Source organism: Dunckerocampus dactyliophorus, chromosome 1, assembly GCF_027744805.1.
Source record: "Dunckerocampus dactyliophorus isolate RoL2022-P2 chromosome 1, RoL_Ddac_1.1, whole genome shotgun sequence".
Taxonomy (NCBI): domain Eukaryota; kingdom Metazoa; phylum Chordata; class Actinopteri; order Syngnathiformes; family Syngnathidae; genus Dunckerocampus; species Dunckerocampus dactyliophorus.
The window spans coordinates 19,921,313-19,943,297 of record NC_072819.1 but is presented as its reverse complement, the minus strand read 5'-3'; the positions used below and the strand labels follow the sequence as shown (position 1 = coordinate 19,943,297).

The window sequence follows — 21,985 nt, the reverse complement described above, 5'->3', positions numbered from 1 at the left end:
CTGTTAATTGTTAGTTGTATTTTAAAATGGCTTTGCGAGCGAAGGGAATCTATCATCACGACATCTCTCATCTGCCTATGTCACACCTCCATTATGTCTCCAGTGAGGCAGCGTGAGGCAGACTTCTGGTGGCAGTGCATAAAAAAAAGGTATATGAAATTGAAAAGTGAAGTGAAATTAGACATCGTAAAGCGCTCAGTGTAGAAGTGGAGAAATCACCATTGGCTGCAAGCCTGGTCCAAGCCGCTCAACCATCATCAAGGATGAAGATGGTATATTTGAACATGCGAAAGAATCTTCTGCTATGAAATGGACAGTGGTAACTAAGCAGCATAGTGGTCTTCCTCCTCCCAATAAGCCTTATGTCTCCTTCTCTTGCAACGCCCATTGCAACCACAGGGATAAAAATAAGGATTTGTTCTCTGTTTTTTACTATGCTTTCATTTCATTTTGTATTTCATCTCTTTGTTACTGTATTTGATATGTCCTTTATGTGTTCTGTGTACAGTGTGAAAGACGTAGGTGTTAATTTAGGTATAAATTAGACTTACACTAAAACTCAACTTCCATCACACTTGTAGGCAGGGAATTCATTCGGAACCGCCGGTATATTAAAACTCAACAAAACAAAAATAATGTCAAACTGTTCACCCTTTGACAGCCACGTAATGGAGGGAGAACAGGAAGACGCGATACTGTCACGTGGTGTTTTATAGATATTGTAAATGTATTGTGTGTTGGCAAGCAGCATGACTACGCTGCAATAAGCTCCTCTTTTCAGTTCTATGGTTATCATCACACTTTTCCTTGTTGCCATCACTGGTGATGCCCAGTGATGCAATCACATAAGACACATAAGGTATCATAAAAAAAAGCCAAAATACGCCTGATGATTGTTGAACTTCCAAGATTTGTTTTGTTGTTTGAGGGATACTTTTCTCCCCAAATCTTCATTCAATTCGTAAGTGTGACACTTTTGGGGTGTCCTGCCTGGTTCACCAATTTTAAAAACCCCTGAACTAGGTGATCCCTTGGTCCAGTATCTAGAATTGTCATGGCAATGACAGAGACACTTGATGATTACAAGCCAAAGTACCATCCCAGTGACTTTTTGAGATGTCATTTTGAGGACAAATGGTTACATAGTGTCGCTTTAAGTTTGCGATTACATTTTATCCCAAATCCAAATATAATTTTCGCTATCTGTCACCCAGCGTAGTGATAATAAACTGACAGCTTTATGTCTTCCAAACTTCTCCAATGCTAACTAAATCAAGAATATTCACCAGGAAGTTATTGTATAATATAGTATATAATACTGCTTTGATAGTAGAAAAGTCATGAGTACACAAAATATCTAAATTCAAATCGTTGCAAATGCATCATACTGATGCAGACTTTTTTTGCAAATGAATCAATATGGAAAAGTAAAGTGCACTGTATAAAGTCTTTTTTGATCATTTTTAATTTACTCTCAACTATATGTGCCATTCCTTAAACTCATAAGACCCTTGACTCGTTTACACATCACAAAGCAGCACTAAACAACAATAAATGTGATACATTCCCCCCAAGGGTTCAGTAAAGTTGAGTTAGATGGAGTAAAGTGGATTGGTATCCATATTAACAATGATTGTTGGAGTCCAGTCCAAAATTTCTCAAGTTGTACGTCAGAGTCAAAATATGCGCACAATAACATGCAATCATTAACATCTCTATAAGGAATAATAAAGCTAATGCATCTCTAGCTCAAAAGAGTCAGTCCTACATTCGCTGAATTACAATTGACTTCAAGCGTGCACTTACCCAGATAAATGTTGTCTTGGTATAATTAAGGCATGCACGTAGGCGTGTATGAGCTCTGTCACAAGACTCTTGTTCATCTGCTCCACACAGTGGGAGAGATGCTCGATGGACGCATGTGTCTCAGTAGTGCATGTACGCATTCATGCAGTGTCTTCCTATGGCTTGGAGCCACTAATCACACACAGACACACTCAGACCAACAAAGTCTCACAGACAAATCAAAGTAATAATAATGTTTCTCTCAAAAATGAGGCTAAAGGCACAGTAGAGGTGAATAAATAGGGACAAAGCAGATTTCACACATATGCACAAACCCTATGACTTCCACATGCACACTGTTATTCATGGTGACATTTCTGAGCAATAACTGTCTTGGCAAGCACCTTCGGAGCTTGAAAGAAAAAGACAGAGAGAGAGGAACTGACTGATGGTGAGAGCTATAAATGAAACTAGGGAGAAAAAAGCCTTGTGTACTGGGCCGTACCATGGTGCAAAAAAGGGGAGTCGGTGCTGGTAATAGGCAGAAATGATATACTGTATATCCTTCAGTCATTGGTGCATGCATGGCTGAAGTGAACATGTGTCATGTTTGAGTACGAGTCAAACATAAAAATAAATTCATGTGTTTCAAGGATGTAATTGGCTACCAATGAAACCATCAATAGCGCCGGGTATGTACACAGGAACGTATAACTGATGATTACACAGAATCACAGACATGAATGGTATGGCTCGTGTGTGTGTGTGTGCAGAAGTAGAAAAATCCAGCTTCAACCAGCAGCTCTGGGGTTTGTATTCTGCTGTTCTCATCCTCCCTATATTGAATCCTTTTCTTTCTCTCTGCCACCCCCACCCTCTCCAAATCCCCCCACATCCTTCTCTGACTTACATTCTCTACTGTCACCACTTTACTCCCTGTAGTGTCTTCTATGATCTGTCGGTCAATCCAAAAATCACGGTCCTCACCCACCTCTGCAGTTTGGCTTGTCCCCCCTGCTGGTGAGGTGTATTTGGTACAGCTGAATACTCTCAGCTCTCTCCATGGTGCTGATCGAGCAGGCTGTTATTTCCATGCCGTGTACGTGGGAATGTAGGTGGATTGTATCCAAAAAGAACTCACTTTAACTAATTCAATAAATCACACATTTTTTATTAAGGAATTTTATTCAAATAAAAATGCTGTGTTTTGAATAAATATGATATATTTTTAATAATTAATTCATAATTATGGCGCTATAGGGTTGGAAATAGGCGGATCATTTCTTGTACATTTTTGGATAACAAATTCCCATGAGATGTTTCACATTAATTTTGGCACTTTTATTTTTTGTAGATGTCATTCATGCAAACTGCAATGTATATGAGATGTATATATAAATGAAAGGATCTGGTCATTCGAAAATAAACTGAACTGTATTTTGTTATCCCAGCTAATGGGGATTCATTCGAAATTTTTGGCTAATCATAACTGCAATGTATATAAATAATAGTTTATGTTTTAAAAATTCAAAAATAATGAATATGTTAATTTGAGAGTAAATTATATGAACTACGTTGGCCAACACAGTAACAGCTTGGAGATCGGGAAGACCTGGGTTCGATTCTCCCCTGGGCATTTCTGTGTGGAGTTTGCATGTTCTCCCCGTGTGCGCGTGGGTTTTCTCCGGGTACTCCGGCTTCCTCCCACATTCCAAAAAACATGCATGTTAGGTTAATTGGCGACTAAATTGTCCATAGGTATGAATGTGAGTGTGAATGGTTGTTTGTCTATATGTGCCCTGCCATTGGCTGGCGACCAGTCCAGGGTGTACCCCGCCTGTCGCCCGAAGTCAGCTGGGATAGGCTCCAGCATGCCCCCGCGACCCTAATGAGGAAGAAGCGGTATAGAAAATGGATGGATGGATGGATTATATGAACTCTGAACTGTACAACAATAATAAACATTTTATTTATATAATTATTTTTTATGAATTGGAATGAATCCAAAATGTGGGGTTTATTTAGTTCATAATATTTAATCTGGACTTTATATACATTAAGTACCTATAATACACGTTTTTGTTACAAGGAAGCAACATTGTTGTGTACAGTATGTTATTCCAGTACAACCCCGAATATTTGAAAATCATATTTTGCTAAACTTTCCTGTGATTCCCTACAAAATATTCACGAGAACATTGTTACTGCTGCTTGCATATTGTGGCATGCTTGGGTATTGAAATGAATCACTGACTAAAGTAAAAAAAATTGAGGATTTAGGTCAAGGGAAACTCTAGTTTAATTTCTCCTGACTCGACGCGTTAAACAAATCCTAAACAAAAAAGATGTATTTAGGACAGCATTCATGTTGACACATGCCTCTGACAGTGTATAAATATAATAAATGGCTCTTTTGGCTTTCACATGCGTTTACTTTGAACAAGAGCATCCTCAAGGGTAGTTTATTCCGTACTTAGATGGAATGCAAATCATGTTTGTTTTTTGTTGAAATGAGAGTGAGATAACATGTCCAGTAGCATCACATGAACACTGCATGCATCGCCACAGCCTGTTTGTTCCGTCAAATAAAACAGATGGCAATGATGCGGTAGTGGGAAAAGTGAAACGGAAAGTTCTAAGGGAACATGAAAAGCGTATCCCAGCAGGAGCCGCGGCATAGTATCTAATATGAAACGCTATATTTAGGGACACTCAAATTATCATCTCCTCCAAGTTAAAGTGTGTGCAAGATAGGTCCTCCGCGTTATTATTATTTTAATGCTGTCAGCAGCAGAGCATGTCTTTGTGAAGGATGTTTCATAACTGTCTAAGCCAGATTCTATTTAAAGTGGGAATAATGAAGAGAGGAGACTACAACGAGGCCCATCAATTAAGCAGGCAACATAATAACTTGCGATAGTCAAAGGATGTACATTATAACCTTAGCATCCATGTTAGGCTTATTATATGAATTCACAATATACTGTACAGTAGAGTACAACAAAGCTACATTGGACTAAAGAGACATATGGTGAAAAATGCATACAAAAGACAAAAGAATACAATAAAGATCAAGAATACATGGGCACTAAATGAAGAGATGGTCTGGGTAGTCTTATAATAATAACAATATAATATAATAACAATGAATGTTTTTATTTTCTGTTTACATGTTTATCCGGATTCTGTTCTGTTTATCTACTGTATGATATGTGGGTTTTTTTTGTTTTCTCTACCCAGTGTGGGTAAGAGGCAAAGAAAGACAGAATGTAATTGTATGTTTATTTATATACAATTCAATTCAAAGAGATGGTGACACAATTACTTTATTTGATTAATCGTTGTTAAATGTCCACAAGTACATATGAAAGTACTAAAATATAAAGACTAGGATTGCTTGGTTATTGGTGAATTGGAAGAATTTCTTCATAAAATCATTCTGCAATCTGAAAGTGCAAGTAATATATATTTGTGTGGAAAAAGGGCAGTCATTATTTTTTTTTCAGTGTGAGGGGGAGGAATGTGAAAACAATGTTACTGACAAAGTTTTATGGCCAACTGAAAATGAGTTGCACACACACCAGTAGTGTAGAACCCATTTCTTATTTATTTCAGCCGTCTTAGGCACCGACTAGATTAAATTTCATCTTATAATGATAAAGCTCCTGTGGGTACTGATCAATAAAGTGTGTGTGTGTGTATGTTTGGCTGTAGTAAATCTCCAGAAGGGTTGATGGTAGTTTTCATTGCCAAGTTTCCCCATCGGGCTGAGAATAAGTCAAGTACTGCTGAATGTTACTACTATGTAAAATACACATTTGTACGTGTACCAAGTAAATTGTCTGATTAATAAGTCAATTTTCTTTTTCCTTCATGTGTATCATTTTTTGTGTGCCTTTTTCATCTCGTCTCACCTTTGACCCCGATCTCCAATTACCAGCTATGTTGTCATGAGCCCTGAATGATGTTCTGTGTGCGAATATATGTGGCGGAGCATAGCTTTGGGGCATCTGCCTCGTACATTCATTCGCTGGAGCGGCTAGCTTTCAACATGTGGATGGGGGACATAAAGGGCTGAGCAACGATTTTGTCATTTTTACAATTATTAGGGCAATATATAGTCTAAGGCAGGGGTGGGGAATCGTTTTCAGTTTAGAGGGCTTTATAAATGTACAGTATGAAAACACGATGCGATGATCAAACAAATCTTTGGAAAAATATTTTTGATTTTAGTAATTTAATCTCATTCATCATATTTGATGAATCATACTTTTTAGCTGTTGGACAGTTGTTTGCTGTCTCTGCTTCATTGATCACCATTATCTTAAAATTTGCATCACAAATCCTCTTCTGTTGTTTGCTATCTTGCGCAGCTGTAATTCTTTAAGTGGCAGATGTGCCTGTGTGGGTGACTGGAGGGAAAACTCTGACTCGCTTAGGGAGAAGTCGTTTGGCGCCACTTGTTGATTTGCATGTACACATTTCTAGACTCAGAAAATCAGAGGACCTGTCTTTTTCAGACTTTCAATACCGTACCATGCATTATGAGCATTTGCGAGTTACATGTTTTTGGCACTTTTTATAACAATTCCGCTGAGATTGTTTGTTTTTAAAATTATACGGCGGTCAGGTGAATTGCTCCTAAGTGTCGTACATGGTCATGGGACATGCAATGTCATTTTATTTGTTTTGGAGGAAAATCCTATTCACTGGCATATGCTATTAATATACGGTATCTGGTAGTGACATTAATCAACACCTCGCTGAGCTGTTATGACTTCATCATCACCATCTCTGTTGTTTCCACACTCATACATGTTTGAGGCGAATTTTATGATTACAAATATCAGCAAAATGGAAAATTTGCCAGATTAGCACAGACCAGCAGCCACATTCATATTTGCATAGACTCTTTCTCCCCATCTTTTTACATTATACCTGACTATTGATTCATTTTGAATAGCAAAGCCTGAAGGAGCAGAACAACAAGAGATGCACTCTTCAGAGCAGATGGATAATTCCACCTCACAGTGTGAGCATGCGCCTATAAATGGATCTGATTGGTGCCGTGTGTGTGTGTGTGCGTGCACTGTAACAGAATGTCACCACCATCAGATTAAGTCTGCACATTTCTTCCAGTCACAGATGGCTTGGGTGCTGAAATATACTCGGCCGCTCATACTAGTTTTAGGCCTATGATTACATTTATTATACAGTGAAAGCCTGTTTCCTCAAGAATTTTGTTGGATTTTAAACAAAATCCACTGTGTAGATGACATTTTGTAAATATCCTTCTTTTAGTTGTGATAATGAATTGTATGAAAATACTAAGTCACGACCTACTATGGAATAAGAGCAGAATACTGAGATTTTGAGGAGGGTAAAACTTAACACTTGTGGGGCAGCATGTCATAAATTAATGCAGTGCAGGATTCCTCATTTTGTGCATGTGTGTCACATTGGGGCTGTTGTGTGCACATATAACAGTAATATTTTTTTAGACAATTCCCAAAAGAACAGTGACTTGTTCATACTTTGTTTATTTAGGCTGAAACGTGTAGTTGTCATACTCGAAGAAGCGGAGCCTTTGACTTCTTGCACATCTGACAGTGAGTGATGTGCGGTGAGGTTAATGTCTGCTACAGGAATTGACTCCTTTGGAGTTTTTCTATGTTAATACGGGTTGCTCATTAAGAGGATATCAAAAAAGAAGACAATAATTGGTTAAAAATGTTTTCAAATACATATTTTGTTTATTTTTTCTTATTATCTGAAAAACATCCATAAAACATCAGCTCTTGGTGAGCTTGTGTACATAATCCTCCGTCTTGCCAGTCAAATTCAGTCATTCTTTCCGCAGAGCATAAAAATAGCTTGCGTTTAATTCATTGCCAAACAGCTGCTGTCAAAAACAAAACCAAAACTTTGCCTTTCCTCTCTATGGAAGTACGGCAGTGACAAGCACCTTCCAGCTCACACAAATCCTCACCTGCCTCCCCTGACTGCATGTCACTGACATCTGGACACCCCAAACATCCTCAGTGACAAATTCCGAATGACCCAGAAGTGTGGCTCCATAGTTTGCAAAAAGAAAGTGTACATATTCTGTGGCTGAATCAGCAGACAGTATGTCAGGGTTAAACCACACATGCACATGCAGAGAGAGAGAAATATAAGTTCTAGAAGCAAAGCATGGCCGACATGAGTCACACACAGTGAAGGGCAGAGGACAGTGCATGTGTGTGTGTGTTTGTGTGTGTGTGTGTGTGTGTGTTTGGTGTCAAATGAGGACATTCATTCAACTGACTAATAAATATTTCAGCACAGTAAAAAGAGAATTTCAGAGTATACTTACCCTGCCAATAGAATAACTGATAATGCAATTTATTGTGTAACAAAACAATATCATGTAAATGGTTTTTTTTGTGTATACGTCAAAAATTGTCAAGTTATTGGGCCACGCCACTGTGGGGCGGCATGACTCAGCTTGTAACCCGCAATCTGCAGGTTGTCTCCCAACCTGAAGGTTGCAGGTTCGATCCTCCATCCTCCCGTGCTCATGTCGAAGTATCCTTGGGCAAGATGAACCCTGAACCCTGCTCCTGATGCTGCGTCATCAGTAGGTAAATGCGCTAACAGTGTCAAAGTGCGTTGAGTGCCTCGGAGGTGGAAAAGCGCGATACAAGTGAAAGACCATTTACCATAACTGCTAAACACTTTATCTACCCTGAGCGGCAGCACCATTCCTAGACCATTCTAGTTTTGGTTCTTAGGCAGGGGGAATGGTTCATTCGAGAGTTGGAGAGAAAGAGTAAACATAAAAAAAGCATAGAATAAATTTCTCCCAAAAATGAAAAACAAAAATCAGAGTAGCTTATTTTGTGGTTTCTTTCTATTTCCTACGCAATGTGTGTTTGTTTCTCGTTTGTTTTTTTCCCGAAGGCTTTGTCATCTTGGTTTAGGAGAGCAAAGATTTCCTTAACTTTCTGAGCTTTGGTGTATCTTTTCCTCCCACATTGGCCTGGTCAAGCCCAAGGTTTAAGTTCTTGAAGTACTTCTTGAGAGGTCAGCCACATGGTTGTCTTCTCCAATAACTTTGTGTTTTTGAACTACTTCTTAAAGTAATTACTCGTCCATGTGAGAAACGTTTACCCTTGCCATTTGTTGCATAGCAGCCTGAGCAATGCAACCAGCTGGTTAGTGATGGTATTTTTTTACCTATTTCTGATGTGTCATTTTGCTCGATGAATGTACTTGATTTGTTTGTAAATGCTGTCTTCGCTTTTTGGCCTTCCTACCTTCAGGTGACAAGTTTGATGACAAGTTTGACAAGAGTTTAATCTGATCGCTGGTAAGATTGCCGATTCTCTTGCCTTCTTTCACTTTCCTTTTCCTTTCTTGGGCAGAGGAAGTAATAGTGGTCCCTTCTGCAGTCACTGTTGTTGCGGAGTTACCACAGTGCTCTTCTTCATCTTGGCATCTTAGACAAAATAAAATTTAGACATAATCCGAATGCTTCCTTTCTCTCAAAAGCGTAGTCAGGCTTTCCTTGATCAGTTTGTTCAAGAATGCTTCCTTGATCTTTTACAAATGTCCATTGGCAGTAGTCTGTGCTCCAACCTCTGAAGATGGATACTGAACGGACTGGGCTGGTGATGGTTGCACTCCAGCAGCCAGTTTTTCCCTCGTCCATGGGATGCAGATGTGGAATACTTCATTTCATTCCTAGCCTTCATGATAGTTTGGACACTAGTTTTTAGTTCCTTCATCGAACTCTCTGGTATACCCACATTTCCCACACTGAAATAGCATGCTTTGTTTCAGTCACCTGTTTGTCAAATCTGTCCAGGAGTGACTTGTCACCAACTGGATCGCCATCTGGGTTCAGCCCGTTGCTTTTTAAGTTCCCTTAGTTGGGAAAATTCATCCTCCATTTTACTGGATCCCAGTTTTCTCAGCAGTTTGACTTTAAGGAATTTCTTTTTCATCAAACAATTGCTCTATGTTATCAACTGTCAAGTTATTTTGGACTTAAGCCAGCCTGCACTTGAAAAGGCTGAGCAGATTGTAGAGGACGCTTTATCAACGCAATTCAAGTACATTTCTTGTTTTTTTACCTCACAGTTCAGCTGTTTGCAGGAGCTTGTGAGGTTAAGTTAGAAGCAACGATAGTTGTTACATTGCATAGTGACTTTTGTTCTCTAAAGAATACTACTAAATACTAAATTCACCAATTAATTCCTCTCTGTACAACCAACTAGCATCATATAATCCATGTCATAGGTATGTCACATAGGTGACTGAACAATGGGATTTTTTCAAGTGTGGGACAATGAGCCTGCCCTCTGAGAACATAAAGCATGTACATGGGGTTAGATGAGCGGATTTCGAAAATGTATTGTTTTATTATTTTTTATAAACTGCTGTGCCTCACTTACAGCCCTCTGATCCCCACCCAGGGGAGGTACGCCATGCATCTGCCGTAAAACCTTAGGAATAGGTGGATGGGACAGAACCCCACAGTGAATCAAAATTGGGTGAGAGGAAGAGTCACCCTGGACCTGTCGATCATAGTAGCTGACAAACAACTATTACCACTCAATGAGGCGCGACACGGCATTCAGCTAACACACACACAGATAAATACAGGCCCCCAAATACTCCACCAGAACTGCCAGTGTGAAGAAGCGGAACAAATTCACTGTTCATTTTTTTTCCTCTCTCTTCCCTCTCTGTTCTTCCTTTTCTCAAATTCACTAACATCCTTAGATTCTGTCACTCTGACATGCTTGTCTCCATCCCTGCTCACGCTTCCTTTACCCTCCTGGCCTAATTTGCTGTGTTCTATATCCACCTCAAGTTTAACTGCGACCTCTGACCGCCTCATCTCCATCCCCTCTCACTCCACTCTCTTACAATTCCTCAGTGGCTGCTTTGTGAACTTCCTCCTCTTCTCAGCATCGGATGGCGAGCCTCTCTTCTGCCAACACTGTCAAACACAAACACACACACACAACAGAAAGGAACAGCAGTGGTACTCTGGAGAACACACAACTCTGCCAATACACATGAATCCCCCCAACAGCGTTATAGCTATATGCATGTGCCTGAATTTTGTCATTAAATGTCCCATATTATAGTATTTTTCCACTATTTTAAATATGTCTCAGAGGTCCCACAATAGTGTACGGGAAGTGTCTTGGCCAAAATCTAGCCTTGGTGCTGGAATTTAGACAGTTTAAAAGTGCTTTTATTAGGCCCTACTGGGGACACACTGTTTTGTGTGTCTGTAGCTTTAATGCTAATGAGTTGTGTCGTTTTTTTTGTGTGGCTCCAGGAAGTTCTGTTGTCCACTTTTTACTAGGACTGCACAATACATATCGGACAGATAATTATCATTTCTGACATTATCCCCCATAAAAAAATTAAAATGCAATGTGGCAAGTTTACCCACCCTGTGCTATAGATGGGTTAGGGTGAGCAAATCAAGCGTTTGCCTGCAATTTTGCCAACAGGGCGACTTTGTCGCTAAATCTGGCAACTTTCCAAACCCTCTTGGCGAGATATTTTCTCAAAAGTGACTAGCGGCAAATCTATTAACTTTTTCTGGCGTCGTTGGAGACATTTTTGGTATTTGGAGACTTAAAAGTGAACGCACGTATTGATCTGCAGTTTCTGTTCTCCCTGAGCAGCAGCAGGTGCTGCTGAGAGGTCCAACCTACCCCCAAAGTAGTCTCAAACGGTCAGTGCACAGTCAGCTCTCACGGCACACTGAGAGCATAGTGGAGCTCCACGCATCCAAAATGCAAATGAATTGTGCATGTGCAAGGCGTGATGCCGCCGGGGTGGATTTTGCCCTGTTTTACAGAGCGGGATCTAAAACGTAAATGTTTCTTAGTCTTCATTAAATTACTACTCATTTAGACTCGGTCACTTACCTATTAGTGTGTCAGAATGTGTGATGGAAGAATGTCATGTGATAAATTAAAGAAGTAGTCCTAACTGCAAGCTTAAACTGAACATGTGAGGCAGACAGTCTAGCCATCAGGTAAGTAAATGTAAACATTTTTTTATGACACCCTTATTTTGTTAATAGTAAAGTAAACAAGATGTGGACCGGAAGTGTGTTGTGTGTGTTGAGAGGGTCTCTTGACTGTTGCTTTATTTACACTGAACTTCCACGACATCAGCGGGCATCATCAAACCTTCTGTTACATAAACATAGCACCATGACTTCTCCAAAATAGCCAATCTTTTTTGGATCACCTTTCAGCTTCTTCGTAGCCTCCTCGCATTACAGCTAGCATTAGCTTGTCTGGGTGGTAATGTTTAAAGTGGGCTGGAAGCTTGGTGGTATTTTAACACATTGCAAAGCGCCATACTTCTATCAGACATGTCACCCCGCTTTTTAAGGCCAAAGTGTTCCCACACATGTGATGTGACACTGAGGTGCTGAACTAATGTTCACTGGCGATAATCTCTCTTGCTTTTATTGGATGGACTTTTATCAGATCGTTTATTGAATTAGGGACCTGAGGTTTGCCAAAAACGATCATGCTGTGTAATGAAATTCAGCAAATTCAGCAATAATTTGGTTGCATTATTTTTAATGCTTGGAAGAGCCATTTTCATAACTATATTCAATTATACACATTTTCATGTTCATAACAAAAGCCTATTATTATTAAAAAAAACAAAAAAACAAACAAAAAAAAACGATCGGTACCAGATTGGATCAGATCGGCAAGACTATAAAAAAAATCGTATCGGATTGGAAGAAAAACAAAATGATCAAACATACAGCTCCCACATGTGTAGCTGATTGATGGGTAGTTGGCAGAACTCCAGGCTTTTAAGACATGTAGCAAAGCATACCTTTTCTTCAGGGTTTTTTTTTTTTTTTCATGAAGCTGTCTTCTGTGAAATGATGGCCGTAACTACAGGTTGGTCTGATCTAGCTCCGGGTGGGCCGGTGGCGGTGTCATGGCGCATGGGAAGGAGGTTTTTCTTTCATGACGTCATTAAATCTGGACCCATCAAAAGTGACCATTTGAGTATCTGTTATCTCAAAAGTGGGGCAAACTGTCATGTTCTGCACTCTTATTTTGCTGCACTTCCTGCTGGATGGAAGTTGCAGCCGCTTTACCCCAGTGGAGTCGTGCACAGCCGTTTACAATCGCAATTCGTGGGGGTTAAAAGCCCAGCGTTGTCACAGGTACGGCACTGGTTCATTGACTCATTTCTCTTCGCCCATGCTGTCACATGAGCGTTCCACTGACCTGTTGCTACTGCCTAGGACTACCATGTATGTTTTTCACATAGCCTTTTCCCCTCTGTCGTGTATTGTTGTTTTTCCCTGCAAAAATGTGAGTACTGCACCTGCTTTATTCAAAGACTTTTATTTTCAGACCGCTGCCTCTGTCTCTGCATACTGGAGGTCAAGCACTCGACAGCTCCACGTACCGTGACACAAGTGAGGGGGATGATAGATTTTTCTCACATTTGGTTCTCATAAACAGATTCTATGGACACATAATACTCTTATCACATAATATATATAACATTTGCCTAATAGGGGACCTTTAAGACTCATGCAGATATATTCATACAGCAATCAGTGGAACACAGGCCTCAGCCAAATTAAACGGTTAATCAGTGTATAAAAAAAACCGTTGAATCTCGACTTTTGCTTGCTCATAGATTTTTTTTTTAGCTGATAGACCATCTCCATCCATCTATCCATCCATTTTCTATGCCTCCTGGCTTGTAAATACATTGACAGAGCCACTTTGATTGAGAAACACAGCAGTGATGGTCAAAGTAGTACAACCAACCATCATGCCATTTGAGATTCACCACTGTCAGAGAGTGGAGAAGCGGCATTCATTACTGTCACACATGTCAGCCATCATCATAACTGATGTATGACTTTTCAGCCTCCTACCCTCTTGTCTGATCACTTCCTCAGCCAAAGCAGCAGCAGCAGCAGTAATGCTGCAATGTGCAGGCAGCCTGCTTTTCAAAGTCCCCACTTGAGCACTTCAAAGGCTGCAGACTTTCTCTCTCTCAGCCTTACACCAAAGCTAATACTTTAATACCCAGCAGGGTACACACACAGTAAGGCGAGAACGTCAATTTGGTGAACTTTTTTTGTTGTTGTCCCCATAGAGCTAAATTAGTGGGAAGCTCTGTGAGTATACCCAAAAAACAAAACTGTTCTGCAGTTGGTACAACGGTCGGACCATTGTAGCTTGTACAATGATTATTATTAGATAGGGTGGATTTAAACAGCTGCTCTTAATGCCCAATTAAGTGCCTAAAACATCTGATATCACCATGCTAACATGTGCTGAACACCTGAAAAAACTGCATCCAAGCCCAAAAACAGAGAAAAAAAAATGCCAGTCATGGCAGAGAGCCTCCCTGGAAATGAATACACAGTTCTGTGGTAGCAATGTTATACTCTTGAGATCAGTAATAACTATTTGTAGGAAATCACAACTCCATCAAAGATGATCTGCACTTCAAATTCAGGTGACGGCTGACCAAACAAAGTAAATGTGCTGACTTCAACAATAACATAAAAGACTGAAAAGCTCAGAGGAGCTGCAGAGTCATGTAGAAGAAAATATTACAAACTTCAGAGAAAAGATTGACCAACACTATTTTGGTCCGTAACCTGTAGAAATAATCAGTGTTCAGGTTTCAGGAAAGAGCCATAAAGCTCATTTTATGGCAGCTTTGCTCCGCTGTTGGCTAACTGCCATCTTTTCTTACTGCAGGCGTCAAAATCCTCGCATCACTGCAGCCTGCATCCACACAAACACAAATAAACACACACATCCTGTATTGTATTTACATTCTTCACATGAAACCACAGCACAAACGCCGCATCACCTGACGCTTATGACTTCCTCACAAATTCAAATCCCACACAGGATGGCTCTAAAATCTAATATTAAAGTATCCACTCCACTCACATTGTGCCATGGTCAATGTCAGCCAGATAAAAAACAAAACAGGACACTGCTCACCAGTCTTATAAATGGAGAAGCAGCAGCCATTTAAGTAGTTTGCACACCAGGAAAATAACAGTACACCACCTTCCCTTTATTTTGTGATGTGCAGTGCACTATGCAAAAGTCTCAGAAACAGTAAGATGCAGTGTAGTGCTGCACCACTACAAACTATAATAACATTAAGTTACAGCATCATCATCAATTTAACAGGAAAATGTGTTACATGTGTTATGCAGCTCTTGTATTGGTTCCAGTACATGTGCACTTAATGTTCAATTATGCAATTATAACTATGCTTCAAAATGTTATTAAGAAATGTATCAAATACACAATGTTAAACCAGACAGGAAAAAAGGTGCTGACATACTCTGCAGCTAAAGGTGGCATTTAAAAGTAAACCACACACGAACACACCTTGACACCCTGATTATGACTTCAAACTGTCGAGAAGCACCTTTGGCACCGTAATAATCAGCAGTCGCCCGACACCCACTTTAGCTGCAGCCTCCTCTCTAGTTTCTTCATCCAGTTGCTCCAGCCTCAGCGGGGAGCCTTGCACATCCCTCGAGGCTCCGCTCAATTATTGTGTATGTGCATGCCTCACGTACACTCACTCACTTCACTCATTTCCACTCTCATTGCACCCAATGGCTCCCTCCTTCTCCTCTTCCTCGGTCTTCCTCTGCTGTCATCTCTCTGCTTCTGGTTAGCCTCCAGCAACACAGGCTGCCTCCATTTTGCATTGATGAGATGTATGAACGTGTGCGTATGGACATGTGTGTGTACAAGTATAATTGTACAATGCAGGAGAGTGCAGCCTGAAGCAACAGCCAGGACTATAGGGAGGAGTGCACTCGAGCAGAACAATGGCATTCTGGGTAAAAATAGCCCTCACACTGTCGGAGGGAAAGAAAAGGAGACTGGAGAGTGTGACAGCGGAGTGAAGAGAGAGGGAGGACTGGACAGATTGAAACGAGTGATCGCGCTCATGAGTGTGAAGGATGAAGTAAGCTGCAAGCCTAAATGTGTGGAAAATGTGAACAAATGTGAACGATCAAGAAGATTAAATCATGCTAAACAGAATATCCTATATAGTGTACAATAAATATGTATTTTTGTAGCGTGGACAACACACTTTAAGAACGAAAAGGGTTCCCGTACGCCAGCCGCATGACAGATGAGCAGTGTCTTTCAACTCGACCCTGTGACATTAGCATCATAAGGGCATGGTTTCTGAACTATGCACACAGTACATACAGTACATTGCTGCCTTTGTCTTGATGGGACAGAAAGAAAACATAGTCATTTAATTCCTGATGAGGACGGGGGTGACTCAATACTGTATCTACACGTTGTTAAAAATGTTGAAATATTGTTGGTTATACAGTACTTAATCCAGACCCGACCGTGATAAGTGAATTTTGGCAAAGTAGGATTTATAAAATCAAATATTTATGTAGTCCAAGCATAGAAAACCTGTTTATGACCTTTGACATTAATAAAGTTCTAAAACTTCTAAGTTTTTAACATTATTGGAGTGATCTAGACCTGAAGTAAAATCACTATAATCACCTTTACACTTGTATTGTTCAATATAGTAGACGTAATAAAAAATAATTAAGACATAAGTAAGACACGTGCTCGTGTGTTGCAATAAATGTGTTCCGGACGTGTGGAGGACAGGAAGTGATGTTGGAATTTCAGAGTTGAATTTTAGCTTCGGGTGGATGCCCCCCCCCCATTTTTCAAGAGAACATATATCGCGCGATCATTTTGGCTGATGATCACACCCTGAGCCTCGTATTCTCACCATTCTTCGTCAAATGTTTGTTCTTCAAACGGCGTATTAAATTAAAGCTTTTGAAGATGCTACACCCTCAAGATGGGTTTTGTGGCATGTGTTGGCAGGTAAGTTCCTCTTGGCAGACATGATTGTTTTTGTTTTGGTGTAACCGGGGGTGTTTGTCTCTCCGCATTGTGGATAAGGAGTGACGACAGACACAGGGTTGCTACGGTTGCACTTCGTTTCACTGATGGAGGTAACATACAAATGATGCAGTCACAATGTGGCCGAATAACATGCCCCTACACAGATTACAACACAAGACAAGAAAGTAGTCTTCTCAAAAGCGCCACGTTCAGTACTACAAAGTTTTCCAACTGACTTCATATCACTAGCCACATTAGAAGCAAACAGCGGGAAAAAAAACAAAAAACACAGGCAGTGACCGACGCAACACGAGCCGTTTAGAGCTCTGTCTTGTCAAATGCATCGCGTACGTAAGGAAGTCTACCAACTAACTTTAAATATCATACAAACAGAGATAGAGTGAACTAGAGAACGTGAGCTTGAGTCGAGCTAAGCAAGCAGAGAGTCACTGTCTGTATTGTGTGTTTGTGTGTTAAAGAGTGAGAGGCATGGCTCCTCTCTCTGGCTGTAGCAAGTCTGTCTAGGGAGGGGCGGTTGCTGGCCAATCACAGAGCGTGAAGAGTGAATACATAAGTAGTTACCCAATGAGGATTTTCCTTCATCACGATTATGGATAATGATGAGCTGTACTCTATTCATGCTCGTACTCGGCAAAAATGCATTATCCATATTGGATACTCGTTTAAAATGAGTACCTGGCTCATCCCTAGTGGCTACTTGGAGGAATCTAAAATATAAGACATATTTAAGAGTTATTTCACACTTTTTGGTGAAGTACATAATCCCCCAAGTGTTCATTCATAGTTTTGAGAATCTACAATGTAAATAGTCATGAAAAAAAACGCATAGAATGAGAAGATGTGTCCAAACTTTTGGCCTGTACTGTACCTGTGTCAACTGTAAACAGATACTTTCAGAACCACGTGACACCAAAAAAGTAGAAGAAGAAAGAATGCATGCGCATAAGGTCCGTCGTCTTCCGGTTGTCCGGCTTGTCTGGACTGATGACAAAGTGGAATTACTTCTGTGAGCCACGTAGTATAAGACAAAAAACTATCAGGAGAATGTCGAATGGGAGCTATGCCAGTCGAAATATTCAGGTATTACTAGATTAAAACTTGACGAGACTTCTCATTGGTGGAAAAGCTGTATCATGAGAACAGGGCAGCCAGAAGCCAATCAGACTGTGAACTATGGCATGCTACTATGAAGGATAATACAGTAATATGGAAGTGGCAGTGTGCAAGGCATTACTGAAAGCGCATATTAAGTACTTTAGGCGCACCTTACAATCCAACCTACCTTGGTGTTCACAGCATCAGCGAGTGATGTGTGGCTGTTTTTTCCACCTGAGTTAAACAGCTGCTTGCTAGTTGATGATGTCCAAGCAGAAGCTGTAGTAATTCTACATTTGATCAAGTTTACTTAACGATTTGTCAGATCAACCCACGTACATGGTCGGACTTGTCTGCAACCTTAATCACAGAGCGCTTCTATTGGCGCTCATTGCATTTGGCTCAGCACCAACTTTCAAGTATCAGCAATCATATGCTTTGTAACACACTACATACAGTACATAGAAGAGAGCCTTGTTGACAATTTAGCGACATTGTCGCTATACTTAGCAAGTAAGCATGCGCATATGAATGTTTCTTGCGTCTTGTATTTATTCTGTAAATAAATACAAGCCATCAACAAAGTTGACGTATCAGCCGAGCAGGCGAGCGGGAGTGAGCTCCATCTCCTTAACGTTGCACAATGCACATCTGACAGTTGTAAAAAAATCCTCCACAATGTAACTCCAAAAAAGCCCAAAAAAATTGAGTTTGGGCACAATCCTCCACCACCTTGTTGCACCACGCCTTCCTGGCAAAACACGCATGAGTGTCCAAAGTGTGGCATAGGGGCCATCTGTGGAACGTGGCTCATTGCAGCAATAAAATAAACAAAAACCCAGCAAATGTGGAAAATAAAGCAAAAAGGCATAATGTAAGTAGAACAAGCCAAAAATGTTGACACTCACAACTAATAAAAACACAAAATATTTTCTTTAAATTTATATGCATATATATGTTGTTTTTATTATATACATATATTTAAAATTATAAATATAAAACGACAGATGGACAGCCCTGAACTGAATAGACAAAGACAAGTAGATAAGAGAAAAACAGTTAACTAATATTATTATTATCCATCCGTCCATCTACTTTCTATGCCGCTTATCCTCATTAGGGTCGTGGGGGTATGCTGGAGCCTATCCCAGCTGACTTCAGGCGACAGGCAGGGTACACCCTGGACTGGTCGCCAGCCAATCCCAGAGCACATATAGACAATCATTCACACTCACATTCATACCTATGGACAATTTAGAGTCTGCAATTAACCCAACATGCATGTTTTTGGAATGTAGGAGGAAACCGTAGTACCCGGAGAAAACCCTGTGTGACTGTGTGCAATCACTCAGATATTATTATTATTAGTAGTAGTAGTAGTAGTAGTAGTAGTAGTAGTAATAGTAGTAGTATTATGTTTGAGCATTAATCTGTGGGACAATAAACATTTAAAAATGCACCTGCATTGCATTGTTTTGTGACTGTTAAAAAGTTTTTTTGTCCAGTTAAATTTTTTCATTGTACTTTTCTTAAAATTAATGTTAAAATCTCATCTGGTCTCGTGGACCCAATCTCGTAGATCGCCTCGTCTCGTGAGTTGGGTATCTCGTGACATCTATCGATAATACGTTGACATTTCGGCAGTAGAACACAACTGGTCAACAATAAGGTAGCGTTATCAGATTTTCTTACTCTGGAAGCCGTTTCAGGGCACCCAGAACATTGTTGCCTTGTGGATGTTCTCATGTGGACAGCACCTCAACGAGTCTGTTTCCAAAAAGAGAAGTAAAAAACATCCGCAGACGTATTTTACAAAGCATGCCTGTGAATATTCTAATTCACAACCTGAACAGTCCAGTTGCGATCGATTGAATGCCCTGAGTTTACAAAGTATATTCTGCCAGTGATTTAAGATTTGTTTTGTAACAGCTGTCGTTCTTTGTGTTGTCTTTCAGAAAAAAGAATGGCTATGTCTCAACTGCCAAACACAGCGGCTAATGTCTGGAGGTGGTCTTGATGAGCCCCCTATCCCCGTTCCCCACACATCTCCCAAACATCAGGCTTCTGGTTCTCCCCGCCACCAGGCAGCAACCGGTCAGCAAAGCCCTCTCCACAAATCCACCAATCAGCAGGGGTCCAAGGTAGCCCAGGCCCAGATTCAGAAACCGCAGGCGGGAGGTGGCGGTAGCGAACCGTTTGGGCCCAGTGCTGCCAAACTGCCAACAGATACAAAGACTGCAACGCCAGCTACATCAACTGGACCAATAACAGAGACCCAGAAGAAGACGAAAACCGTGGATGAAAAGCCCAAGACAGAGCCTGAAACACAAACTGGCAAAGAGAGTAAACCTGCTCTGAAGAAAGGAGAGCAGATAACACCAATGAAGGAAATTAAGAAGTCGAGGCATTATGATGTAAGTAACACAGTAATGGTTCTAACTGTGTTTTTTCTCTTTCTTGACACAATGCATCAAAGGCAATAATGTTTCTTTGTGACTTTGCATCAAAGTTATGAGACTACTTCATGATAAAGAACCTTGGCAATGTGTCTTCAGTGTATGTATGTATGTATAGTACTTTATTAATCCCACAGCAGGGAAATTCACTTGCTTGTTAACATAGATCCTCAAAAATGACTGAAAGCTGTATCTACTGTATGTACTGTATGTCAATGCAGTAGTGGGTCTTGTTCATGTTGTCCATGTCCATATGTAATTGATAATGCTGTCTTTTTCAAACAAACTTCATTTTTTAAGTTTACAAAAAGGTAATGAAAGTAAAGGGCTACAGCAACCCTGTCTTGATCCATTTATGCTAAAAACTGTGTAATTTAAACAGCACCCCAAAAGTACTACTAATCACTTAATTCTCATTTGTATGTTTTTCTTTGTGTCAATTCGATAGTTAATTTACCCACCAACGGTTGTGCGTCTGTGGCTGTCTCTAAAGCAAGCTATTGATTTCTGTTTTGACAGAATGCTGACGTTGCCAGACAAAGCAAGGCAGTCACGGATTAGCTTCTGGATAGGGAGCAAGGGGTACTTTTCACACTTGGCAGCAGACTACCTTGCATCAGATAAATGTTTATATGATATACAGTAGTAAGCACATATAATGTAAAATGACAAAGGCATTTCATTTTGAATGCAACAAATGCAAGGAACTTCCACATTAGTCGAGTGGAGGCGTCTTTGATGTACTGTAAATGAATAATTTACCAAAAAGTTTACGTAACTAAGGCACACCGACGCACATGACCTGTGCCACTTTTCCATTAACTGTTTTAAAATTGTGCAAATCACATTCGTCATTTGTGACCTGACCTTTCAAAGAAACATTAGACTGTGTCCATTAAACACTTGAAATACATTCATTCTGTTGATTCAAATTATGAAAGGATAAAACTGATTCATCACACACTATCATGTGATTTGAATCATTAATTTGTTGAAAATCATAATGGAAAACATCATAAGAGGATTTCTAAGCGTGGCATCATCCTGTACTTAATGAGTTTTCTATTTTTTTCAATTATTCTGAATTACACCAGGTTAGTGCCTCTTAGATTGCTTTGAATTGGCATGATATTATCAGTTATAGTATCAGTTATGATATTATCAGTTATTATGATATTATCAGTACCTGAGCTACTGATGAATTCTGAAGAATTTTCAATTAATCTTAACAACCTTTTTTACAAGTCTTACTTTGACCTTAATTTTAATACTTGCATCAGTGAATCAAAATATTTTTCTTTGTCAGTTGAATTGCTATGTTATAAGAATTCAACAGTGGTCCACATACTGAGAGATAATTAACAAGTCTTAATAATTTATTACACTTGCACTTTTATCACAAGTATTTTGGTGCACCTTGAACAATTATAAATAATGACAGAATAATGCATGCAAGCCATCTTTAAATGAAGTACAGTATTTATAGCTTGTAAAGTCTTTGTAGGTAATGTTCCAGAAACATAATAAATATCTATTACATATCAATTAAACCTCATAATCGCTATTTTTTCTTTTTTAAGAACGAAATGAACTTTTTAGCAGCTTCTATAAATAAATATAAATAAATCTTGGTTATGTGTTGAAAGCCACGTGATGGATAAGTTGTTAAATTGACTCTAT

The 21,985-nt window shown here is 39.8% G+C and overlaps 1 protein-coding gene across 4 annotated transcripts in view; it reads left to right on the top strand.

Moving 5' to 3' along the window:
• bsna (bassoon presynaptic cytomatrix protein a) overlaps nucleotides 1-21,985 on the top strand; it is a 129,361-nt gene that overhangs the window by 79,590 nt on the left and 27,786 nt on the right. For all 4 annotated transcript variants that reach the window (XM_054796246.1, XM_054796264.1, XM_054796255.1 and 1 more), the window contains exon 4: nucleotides 19,805-20,263. In XM_054796246.1, coding sequence (XP_054652221.1) covers nucleotides 19,805-20,263 — 459 coding nt within the window. The remainder of the gene's footprint in view (nucleotides 1-19,804; nucleotides 20,264-21,985) is intronic.